Genomic DNA, 12,034 nt, shown 5'->3' with positions numbered 1-12,034 from the left:
CAAGGCATGCCCTTGGAAACACATGAGGTCAGACTGGTCCTAAATGAAAAATCCAGTTGCTCTGATAGCCAGCACAAACCTACAAGACCCTGGGGTTCTCCTCAACTCACAGATGTTTGACATTAGGCCAACTTTTGCCTTGTGTCATGACACTCTTTCCCTTTTCCTTAGTTCCAGAGACCAACATTACCCTTTTGGAGATGTCTGCTGGGAAGACATATCACATCAAATGTCAACCTATGTATGCTTTCCCCTATCAGCATAGATCTGGGGTTAATAGTGAGCCATTTAAACCAATTAGAGCAACGTTGGGCATAGAGCATGTCCCAAACACTCGAGACTGGCGGGCTTTTTCCACACCATTTTCTTACAGCAAATAGAGACAGCTCCTTGAAGATCTGGGATAGTTGACACATCCAGAGGAGGGCAATAAGGCTGGCGAGGGGCTTGGAACACAAGCCCTGTGAGCAGGGACTGAGGGAGCTGGGGTTGTTCAGCCTGGAGAAAAGGAGACTCAGGGGTGACCTCATCCCTCTCTACAGCTCCCTGAAAGGTGGATGTAGTCAGGTGGGGTTGGTCTCTTTCTCCAGGCACAACCAACAGAATGAGAGGACACAGACTTAAGCTGCACCAAGGGAAATATAGGTTGGATATTAGGAAAAAAAATTTTATGGAAAGAATGATAAAGTACTGGAATTGTCTGCCCGAGGAGGTGGTGGAGTCACCATCCCTGGATGTGTTTAAATAAAGACTGGATATGGTTTAGTTGAGGTGTTAGGGCATAGGTTGGACTCGATGATCTTAAAGGTCTCTTCCAACCCAGTGCTTCTGTGATTCTGCAAGAGCTGCACAGAAGAAGGGAACATCCACATGGGTCCTTTTAGGCTCTTTCCCTTGGTTTGGCCCATGGATGGACATGTCAAGCTCCTTTTGCCCATGGTGCGCGGAGAGCTGCGTGGCCGTGTCAGTCCCGGGTGGTGCCGGCACGCTCGGGCTCGTCTCTCAGCAGGGCTCACTAGCCCGGGCTCGGCACCACATTAACCACTGCCAGATGGCTGCAGGGCAACCCGCAGCCAGCCCAGAGCTCACATCTGCCTGACAACATCTGCACAGCCGCGCTCCTTCAAATGGCAAATCTGAAATGCAAGCTGCGAGGGGAGAATCTTGTAAACAGGTTAGGATTTCCGATCCACACCAACATGGAGAATTCGAGCTCCGGCTCTTGGCAGCTGCAGTCAGGGCTGGAAACTGCTCATGGATGTGTTAAGAGATGAGAAGTTTTGTTTCAAAGGGCTGAGTCTGAAAAATGAAGTGAGGATGGTCAGACTCCAAGTAAGATGGAAGAAGCGAAAGACGAAAAGGGTTACAAAAATAAAAGTCTGTGTGATATTTCTCTATGTTAGCCCAGGCTATTCATCAGATTTTTCACAACTTTCCAAGGTGAGTATGACCCTCTGTAGAAGTTTACATTTTTTAGGGCTCAGCCAAAATCCCCACAAACAACACACAAAACAATGAGACAAATGGTAATCAAAGATAATTGGACAACTGAAAAGAGCTTGGGTATGCTGATGATGATTGAAAAAAAAACAAAAACAAAACAACTTACAAGGGAAGTAGAAATGTAACAGAAGATAACCTGAGAAGCCTTTGTCTCAACAGACTGGTTGTGCAGATGTGGAAACCTGAGTGGTTTAGACACGGCAGGGGAAGAGGCAGGCATGCAGACAGAACTGAGGGGAAAAATGAGAAAGATGTCCTCATGATAAGGCAGGAGGCAGCACAAGCACTTGGCACAGAAAAGAAGGAAGAGGTGTTCCAGAAGACACATTTTGAAAGATTTGTGGAATCTGCAGGGCAAAGAGATTTCAGCAGGAGCACAGGGACCCTGAAACAGAGCATTAAGTGTGAGCACAGAACAACAGCGTCACATTTTGGAAAAAAACAAGGGGAAGAAACAGGAGGATTCAGAGGAATTCTCACTATCCTCTGGGACAGCTGTGTGGTTACAAATTGTTTTTCATGATTTTTTACTTTTTTTTTTTTTTTTTTCCCCTCTTGGGGTGACAAGTTAACTCACAGCAGCTCCAGCTGTGTCACCTGTGGAAACAATATTAAGAGCAGAATAAATATAAATCATTAACAAAAAACTACTCTTGATCCTTGAGGAAGCCACCATTGTAGGGATCAGCAGATGAAGTAAAAAGAGAGGTTGAGTGGGAAGCCAATGCTCCCAGGGAGCAAGAAAAAAAGACTTAGAAGAAAGGAAATTGCTGGGAGGCAGCACATATTGGGAATCAGAAGAAAAAATACACTTCTCTTTCTAACCCTCTTGGGGCCTATAGGAAATTGCTACTTGCCCTTTAATCTGCCCCAAAAAAGAAAAACAATTAAAATGAAATAAACCCCTGAACTGTAAGTCCTTGCTGCCTGCCTTCCCTTCACCCCCATTGCTTTGTGTGCTGTGCACCCAGGCCATGATCTCTCTCCAGCTCTCCACAGCAGAGACAATATTACCATTAGAAGAACTACAGCTTCTGGAGGAGTGTGCGCATTCTTTTGTATCTAAAATGCCAGTTTGGAGAAATGAAGGTGCTAAGAGGTTAATGATCAATAAATCAATGAAAAAGAGAAGAGACCAGGAAAAAAACCAAAGAGAAATGGTGAAGAAAGAAATAAGGATAAACATCTTGAATTCATTTGGAGTGGCACTGTAACAGTATGGTTTCTGCCAGGAGCACTGCTGTAGTAATGGGGTAAACTTACCCCACACAAAATGCCCAAACAAATTCAATCAGGTTTCATTTTCATTTCTCTTGATTCACCTCCCCATTGCAATTTTCCCCTGCAATTTAACTTTAGAAAGAAAGATGCTTTCCTAAAGAGGGAATTGATTTCTCCTCTTTGCACTGTACCCTCCAACACTAACAACACTTTCTCTTTTCCTTTTTAACTGGCAGTCATAGCAATTTCTTCCGCTTCCACTTCTCTTTTTTTCTTGTGATCAAGTCACACACATTTAAACCTATGTAGGTTTAAACTTGCCAAAGCACAATGAAGCAATGAGTGGTCTCCACCAAGAAGAATGGACACAGTTCTCTGTGACAACTCATTAACAAAAAACTGGGGCAAGCACATGAAACATCTTCCTATGGATGGTACTCTTAAGGAGGTTTTCCTGTCACAACATAAGATCAGAAGGGTTTGTTTTCACATTTTGTAAAAACATTTTCATCACTCACTCATGTAAAAATACCATTGTGTAATATGCAATAAATGCTGCACATTTGTGATGTACTATTTAAGGGCCGGGAAAGGAGATGGGAATTGAAAATTTAAGTTGCAACTCATCTAAAATTAGAGTGTAAGTCATTCAAAACTGTTGATGACACAAGACAGCCACACAAAAAAGGAATGAAAACCTGTATGCATTATTCATCTTGCAACTTTGATCTTTAAAGCTAAGAAACTTGAACAAGGAAAGATAAATGGCTTCCCAAGCTTTTTCTTTTAAAAATCAAATGAGGATGATTCAGGATAAATGAGAGATAAGAGTTAATACGAAAGAGGGGGAAATTGCAATCACAGTGCTGCATAGACGTTTCAATGCAAAGGCTTTGCTTTTTGTATTCAATTACAAAGGATTTCTTTCCTAGGTACCAGCATCCCTTTTCATGTATATGTAAAAGATTTTACCTATTAAAATTTCATGTTCGGTATGCATAACTTTTTCTTCTACCACCTGTACCATGACTTGATGTGACCAACTAGGAAGCTTTGTGAAGCAGGGGCTACCAGTGGTTGTGGGGCAGGAACAGACTCGGCTGCGAAATCCTGACTTCCAAACCTAGCTCAAACATCAGCTTGTTCTGGAGCTTATGCAAGATATGTACACTTTCTCCCACTGGGAAAGCACTGATAATTACAGGCACTCTGACTGCATCCTGATTTCACTGAGGCTTAGTTAATTATGCAGACATTGCTGCTAAAACACAAGACAAATTGATAAATCCAAAAGCACACGGAGGTTGCCCTGTCTAGATGGGAGAGCCACAAAATCCTCGGAACGCTCTGCACTCCTGAGAGTTTGTAATTATTGCCAGTTTTCACTTAAAGATATGTTCAAAGGCCTCACCATCTTGGTTAGATTACTGATATCATCATTTTGTAGAGAGACAGCTGCATTTGGGATTCACGAAGAAGACAGAGCAGCAACACAGCTCCTCGAGGGAGGCTGTGAGCACACCTGACACAGGCAGACACTGCCACAGCCATCACAAATCACAGCTCACCAGCCATTTCCAGCAACAGCAAAGCCCAAGGAAGAATGCCTTGACTTCACAGCATGCTGCAGGAGGTTTTGTTTATCTGAGCTTCCAAGTTGTTACCTCCACACAAGCAGATATCACTAATCATGTGATAGAGCCAGACAGGCTGGGGGGGGGGGGGGGGGGGGGGTGTGAGCACACGTTGTGAGATGGAGGAAATGGCTGGGGAATGAAGTGAAAATTTCATGGTGGGCTGTGTGTTAGGAAGGCAGTGGGAACACCATTTGAGAAGCAGTGGGACATTTCTGGGGTACAGCAGAAGATGGGTGAGAAGTGAATGGAGGCACACTGAATTCACAGGCTTACAAGCAGCTAACATTCACTGTGATTACTGTGAGTGCCTGAGCAAGCCATTGGCTCTGGCAGCCACTGACACCCTGCCAACTGCATCCAGACAAAATACATTTGGAAACACCAAACCCAGTGATTACAGCAGTCAGTAGAAACTACACTGATTGCACTTCCTCCTCAGCCCCAGGGAATGCAAACTCACAGCTTTTGGCACCAAGGTGACACACGTGGCTATGTCCTAATGATACTGTGCTGCCATGCAAAAAAAGATGGCTAGACTGATGGGGCTGGGAGCAGGGCTGTTCCTGGGGAGGATACCTGGAAGCCTGGAGCCCTGGCCTAGAGCCTTGCTCCAAGCAATGGGTGGCTCTATGAACTCCACCAGTGCCAAATGCATAAACACCAAGAACGGCTGGAAACAGAACCAGGAACTTCCCCACCCTGGTGCGCTCCCTTCTCTCTCTCTCACGGACAACACCTTGCACCTTCTTTCTCCATCAAGTCTCAGCTCCAAGAGAAGTGCCACACAGCCTCTCCTAGTGCTGGATAAATGGATCATATAAGAAACTGGAGAAATACATTTGAGCTTTACACTGTTTGCAGTGAGAAATTAGAGCTATTCACAGGAGTGACCTGAGGCACTCCTTTCTATTATCCATCCATCCATTTATCCATCCATCCATCTAGCTATCTTATCTATCACAGGGGGGATTCCTGAGTCCACAGTAATCCCAGGAGAAAAACTAACTAGATGAGCATGTAATCATACTAGTTCTGCTCTGTCCTCATGGTAACTGTTTTCCAATTCAATAAATTAAGCCAAAGGTAAGTGTTTGCTTCTATGCCAAGACTGTTTCAGCTTCATTTGCAATATTAGAGAGGGATTAGTCACATAAAGCATTTGCTTTCATACCACGGTGTACAGAACACACATGAGGAAAATCATGTTGAGCCCCAATGCACTGAGAAAACTGTTTATAGACAACAAACTCAAGAGTAGGCAGAAAAATTATTTTGATGACAATTCTTCATCAGGTGCACCCAGCAGGCATTTTTGCACTGAAGAGCCTACACCAAGTCTCTAAAACTGGGCACTACTGGGAGAGCTCAAACAAAATGTCTGCTTCTATAAACCCCTTCACAGATAGCTCTGCCCTCACCCTTAACTTTCATTTCCTATTTGTTCCATTCCCTAGTTTATAACTTGAAAGACATATACAATTTTTTCTTTTCACAGCATATTTATTTGACCTACTAGTAGAGCAAAAATATGAAAAGACTGATTTTTACTATGTCACCTACATAAAACACATTTATTTCCTTAACTCTACCCAGGACAAAATAGTATTTTCTTTTTACTGCATTCCTGAGGAAGTAATGCCTTAACTTGGATCTTATTTATCTGCTATTTATCTATATTTTTTTTGCTTCAAACTCTCAGTCAGGAATGGAGCTTCCAGCTCTGTTTCTCTGGCACTCTTAGTACTCACTCTGAAAAGTCCAGTTTTTCTGACTCATAGATGACACTGTCATTGCAGAGGAGAAAAAAAGTTTCCATATATTAAAAATAACGTTGCTTCATGGAGGTACCATCTTCTTGAAGAAAGTACAGATATGAATCAAAAAAGATGTCAAGCATCATGCCTTATTCAGAAAAAAGTAGAGTCTTAATGTTTATTTTAAATCTCTTGTCAGAAAGGAAAGCATTAATATGAAATGCTTCACACAGCCTTTGACACAGAACTCTTAAAATTGTAATGAGTCAAAGATCAACAAATCTATAAGAATGAAAACAACTGGAAATGCTTTAGAAGTTGAGCCACTGAAGCCTTTTCATTTATTAAATGCCCACTGGTATTACATATGCATTGAACACCAAGGTATATAGTTTGACATTTCCTGATCTGTTAATTTCATGGCTTAAAAAGAGGAAAGTCACACTTGTATAATGGAAATTTACTGCCACTGAGTCAATCAAAATTTTGCTACAACATGAAGGTAGATGCTCATTTTAAATATAGATACTTAATTAAAGAGGAAAAAAAAAGAAACCTGTCATTTAAACCACATCAATTTCATCCTTATTCCAGCTTTTGTACTTTTCTAGTTTTTTGGTGTTTTTCATTCCTGTTGCCAAACTGAAATAGAAATGCCTTTAAGGAGAGATAAAAGAACTGAAATGGAATTATTCTGTCAGGTTTCACAATTAGCATTTCGTTCCCATCTGCCCTTTAACAAGTTGTCCATTCCAGGCCCCAATCCCAGCCTCCCCTCCCAGCCACTAGCAAGATCATGCAGATGGTTACTGCAAAGTTGTAAAGGGGTACATCTGAATGCATATTTATCTACTTGGCAAGATCCTGCTACACTGTAAGAGGATGTAGCTCTGCATTGCAATGTTGCTTCAGGCTCTCTTGCCTGTGTGAGAAAACACTCAGGATATCAACAGTGATGTTGAGGACAATGCCAGGCACATATGACATGTGATAACAATGGACATGGATAAGATGGGCTGTGGCAGCTCTGCTAATTTACACCCCTGGAAACAAACCCTCTTTTGGGTACCTGAAACAAGTGTGTATCTACACCTAAAGCAAAACTCACTTTCATTTGTTTGTTTTTGGAAGGTGACATTGAGAACACACAACAACTCTGCCAGATCACATCGTGAAAGAATATTGTGTGGGTGAGCATTTGATGCAAACACCAGAAAATAAAAACAGAGGGGCTTTATTTCATCCTAAGAAAAGCTTTAATGACTCCAGGTAACACTGCCAGTCAGTGATAGCTACTCTTCTGGCTATGTCTTTGTTCTGGCAGCTGGGACAGTTTTCACATAATAACAAAAGAAATGTACTTAATAGGCAACACCTGAAAATCCTACAAGAGGATGAACTATAGCAACAAAAAAATAATTTTAGAAAGCACTTCCTGGAGAAGAAAAAAAAAAAAAAAACAACATAGGTAACACTGGAATCTTCTCTTTATCTCAGGTCAATTGACTTGTCATAGTTGGAAGGAGATTTGAAAAGGAAATTGCAAGTTCTTAGCAAGTATGACTGGAGGAACAGAGTTAATAGCCAGCAATCAGGATAGGTTGGGTAGGGTACTTAAAAATGTAAATGTATGCATACGCCACAACTGCAGAATGCCTGGCCTTTGTCTTGTTTGTAAAAAATAAATGGAATAACAGGCAATTTCAATCTCAAACCAAAATGGTAATTTTCTACTTAGGTTGCTGGGGTCTAAGAGTACTTCCATTAAACATTTCTCTCATTTCAGTATGTGACTGAGGCATGTAAATGGTATGTGCCTCTAATCCTGTTTTACACTAGAAATCTTTCCAGTACCAACAGGAGAGTACATACTTTCAGGTGATACAGTTTCTCTCAGGTGAAAAGACCCATGTTGGCAGCAAATAAATGATTTTTGAACTCCATTTTTCACTGGCATTTCTGCAAGACGTTTAAGCTCACGAGCTTACTGTTTCAAAAGGATAGTTTTATTTGAGAAGCTGCTTTATACACACTCTTGAATGGTTGTGCACTGTATTCAGCAAGCTACAGATACAGATGAGTATGACAACACCTCTAATGAAAAATACAGATTTATTTAAAGATGGCAGGATAAGCCATTCTCTCTCTAAAGAAATGTGTCTATATCCCCAAACCCTTTTTATCCTTTCTAGTACAATGCACAACTTTTCTGAGCGTGTTATTTCAAAAGAATTATGAAAGATCTCACTGAGTCTACTTGTAGTTTCTCTTGCCAACCAAAGGCAGATATTACAGGTTGCAGAAATTTGTAGGTGGATAAAAGGCAAAAAAATTATAGGACAGTGATGAGTATAATGAATTTCATTTCCACAAGCTTCTAATTCTTCTGAGGAAGAACACAGGTTTTGCATGGGCCTCTTTAGCAAACAAATGCACACTCTGCAATGAAGTACTAGATGAGAGGTTACATTCCAAGCTAAATGCAAACCAGTCCTTGCCTGTGAGGCAAGGGAAGGACACATCCTAGAAAGGACAGCACAGCCAGATGCCCACATGCTCAAGAGACAAGGAAGTTTGGATCAGTTGATTCTTGTGTTGTTTGGAGTAACTTTTTATACTTACTGTAATTCTCTCATCTTTGTCATCTAGAGGGGTGCCATCTTTCTTCCACGATATAGTGGGTTCTGGGTGACCTCTTGGGGGCTGGCACTCCATCACTGCAGGTTCCCCCACAGCTACCATGACATCTGATGGATTTTGTCTGAAGTCATCCCGTAGAACTGAAAGAATAAAGGCAGTGAAGCAAAAAATTACTCAATAATACACTAAAATGCAGCAAAATGTTTTGTATTGGCCTTTACTGATGCCTGTTGTCACTGTATTTTACATTAACAAACAGATCAATTTATCAACAGAGCTGGAGAGGGTACTTTTTACAAGAGCTTGTTATGAGAGAACTAGAGGTAATGTTTTTGAGCTGAAAGAGGGCAGGTTTAGATTTGATATTAGGAAGAAATTCTTTACAGTGTGGGTAGGCAAGGCCTTGGTATAGACTGGCCACCGAGGCTGTGGATGCCCCATCCCTGGATGTGTTCCAGGCCAGGTTGGATGGGGCTCTGAGCAGCCTGGTCTGTGGAAGGTGTCCCTGTCCATGGCAGGAGTTTGGAACCAGATGATCTTTAAGGTCCTTTCCAACACAAAGCATTCTATGATTCCTATCACAGCTGAAGATGGCACAGTATGTTCTGCTCAGGTGGAATGTGACTTGGGGGGAAGCACTGCAGAAGTTGCTTTCTGTCCCTTTTTTCCTGAGATATAAGGTCAGCCTGACAGAAATTCAGTTTTATGGTTAAAGGTTTGCCACTGGCCATTTTAGGGCAAGAATTAACGAACTAAATAAACTTCCCAGTCCTTTGCTGACTATACAAATCACTAAACACTTGCACAGCCTTGATGCAAACTCATCTTTGCAATTTGACTTGTATCTTTTTAAAGAAAAAAATATTTAAAGCATTTCCTTATCTCTGGAAGTTGTCACTCAGTCTAAACCAGGACCACATCCTTTATTTAAAAGTCAGTTTTACCACCTTTGCGTACAAAGAAACATTTCTACTGTAGCTTCATTACTAGAATTTCTTCTTTCTCATCATTTGGCCAAGCCCAGGCCTATGAAACTCTAGTTCCCTCCAGTCATCCACTATGGATTTTATCAATAGCTGTTTGATTATTTTTCTTTCTGGGAAAGGACAGACACCATCCTGTGCTCAGCAGACCATTACACAGGGATATGGTTTAACAGAATAATGGCATTCCTAAGCCTTGCCAAGTAAGTGGCATTAGGTTTAATCTAAAAACAAATAACTCAAATGATAACACATGTAACATTCTAGTCCTCTCCACTGCTGTTCTTCCATCCACACTGAACAAAGGATAGGGTAATGGAAAAGCACACTATGCCCAAAGGACTCTCAGGATTTTTACAGAGCTGTATGTCACTCTTGCTACCTGCAACAATCTTGTGGTGACAGTAAATAATGCAAAGCAGCTGCAGCAAAAAATAAATATCTCCTCCAAGCCATGGAACCCAGATACATGGACATTCATTACTGAACAGGAGTTTGATTGTAAATGCTTCTTCAATGGGAGGTGAGATTTCCTGTCAGCTGTTAAGGAATGTGGTTGTTCTTACAGATTGGCAGGTACAGTGCTACCACCCAGCCAATCCTCTTTGTAAGGTCTTTCATGCTGGTAAGATATTCCAAAATGGTCTGAGGGTTGATGGGTCACCTGCTTTGGGACAGAGGTATATACATCTTCCTCACAGCTGCTTTATTATAACGTAATACACAACTGGGAAAGTTCCACGTTGGTACAGAAGTGCAGGTAGAAATCAAAAACAATAAATAAAGAATATTTTGCCACTATTCTAGATAAAGAACATAAATTCCAGAAATAACAAAGAATATCTGTATGTCAAAAAGACTTAAATATAGTACTGATCTCAACCAAATACTTGAATTTACTAATCCCCTTCCACACTGAAGCACTCACATTTCTAATATTCCAGTTCAATTACTGAAATTTCTGGATGCCCTGGAAACAGGATATACTGATGCTCTGAAAGATTATAAAATGTCTCTATCACATTAATAATACAAACAAATAGAACAGAACTACAGGACTTAAGATAGTATAGACTAACTCAGATTGGAAGGAGCCCATGGAGGTCATCAAGTCTACAACAAGGAGATGCTTTTCAATGACCATGTTCTCTTGGACAGATTAGGTCTCTTCAACAGACCTAGTATACAGAGTTTATCAAACAAAACAACCCAAAAACCAACACAACAAATAAGACATTCACCTATTTCTTAGTGTACAAAAACCTGAGAAAGCATGTTCCACCTAAGATCAAAGCATTTCTCTCCCTGAAAGGCAAGATCCATGGATATTTTCCTTCTGTGAACTTGGGAAAAATTGAAAATATTTTCAGCTATAACATCTTTTTTTTTTTAAAGATGGGAATGATGCATTTTTTAGTTATCCAGAAAGGTAAGTCAAAAGACCAATCCTTTAAATTCTTCTGTCAACAAAACTTCAAAAACCCACATTCTCTTACAACTTCCCAACTATATTCCCTTATATACTGATGCACCAAAATTGCACTTGGAATTAATTTTTGTTTATGGAAGGGTTACAACACTACTCACATGCACTGAAAATGTTACATATCCTTGTTCTGCTTATATTGAATTTGGTGCTAACAGCCAAAGATGATTTCTTGTGTTCCCAACAAACCCTCTAGCCATCCAGACACATGAATCACTGTAAATCATGCAGTGTAAATGGATAGCTGGACACTGCTTCAACTGAAGTCCACTATTTTTTTCTATTTAATACTTTAGAGACTTAATCTGGCTTAGAGCCACTGATCATATTATTACTTTCCCCACCCCACACTTCTTCAAATTAAAAAACATTAAAGAAGACACAGAAGTTGCCCTAAGTTACTAACCCCTCCCTCCCACAGATCCAGTTCCCAGTGCCAACAGCACATGAAAGTGCAGAAGAGTTTATTTGCTACACCAAAGCTCTATTGCAACACAAAAAAGGGGTGTTTTGACTATGAGTAAGAAGCATCTTATTACTGCTGAAGATTGTATCACTTGGATAAATTTAAGAGACATATAAAAAGAAGCAGCCTGAAGTTTAAAAAAAAAAATTAAATCAAGCCATCTCAATAAAGCATAAGTGCTTCTTAAGTCTGAAAGACCTCATAAATCTAAGAGAAAGGACTATCAGGTAGCACCTCAGATGGCTTCAGCACCTTTGAAGCAACAAAGAAGTCCAGTACATACATAAAAACACCAAATTACTTCTGTAATTTCTACACTCCTTAGTCTTATAATAGCTTGACAA

At 40.7% G+C, this 12,034-nt stretch overlaps 1 protein-coding gene across 1 annotated transcript in view; it reads right to left on the bottom strand.

The window, feature by feature from the left end:
* Positions 1–12,034, bottom strand: part of ROBO1 (roundabout guidance receptor 1) — a 488,203-nt gene that overhangs the window by 99,989 nt on the left and 376,180 nt on the right. The window contains exon 4 of the mRNA XM_062510764.1: positions 8,738–8,895. Within this exon, the coding sequence (XP_062366748.1) occupies positions 8,738–8,895 (158 nt within the window). The remainder of the gene's footprint in view (positions 1–8,737; positions 8,896–12,034) is intronic.

The sequence above is a fragment of the Cinclus cinclus genome, chromosome 2 (assembly GCF_963662255.1).
Source record: "Cinclus cinclus chromosome 2, bCinCin1.1, whole genome shotgun sequence".
Lineage (NCBI taxonomy): Eukaryota > Metazoa > Chordata > Aves > Passeriformes > Cinclidae > Cinclus > Cinclus cinclus.
This window is presented reverse-complemented; position numbering and strand designations above follow the sequence as displayed.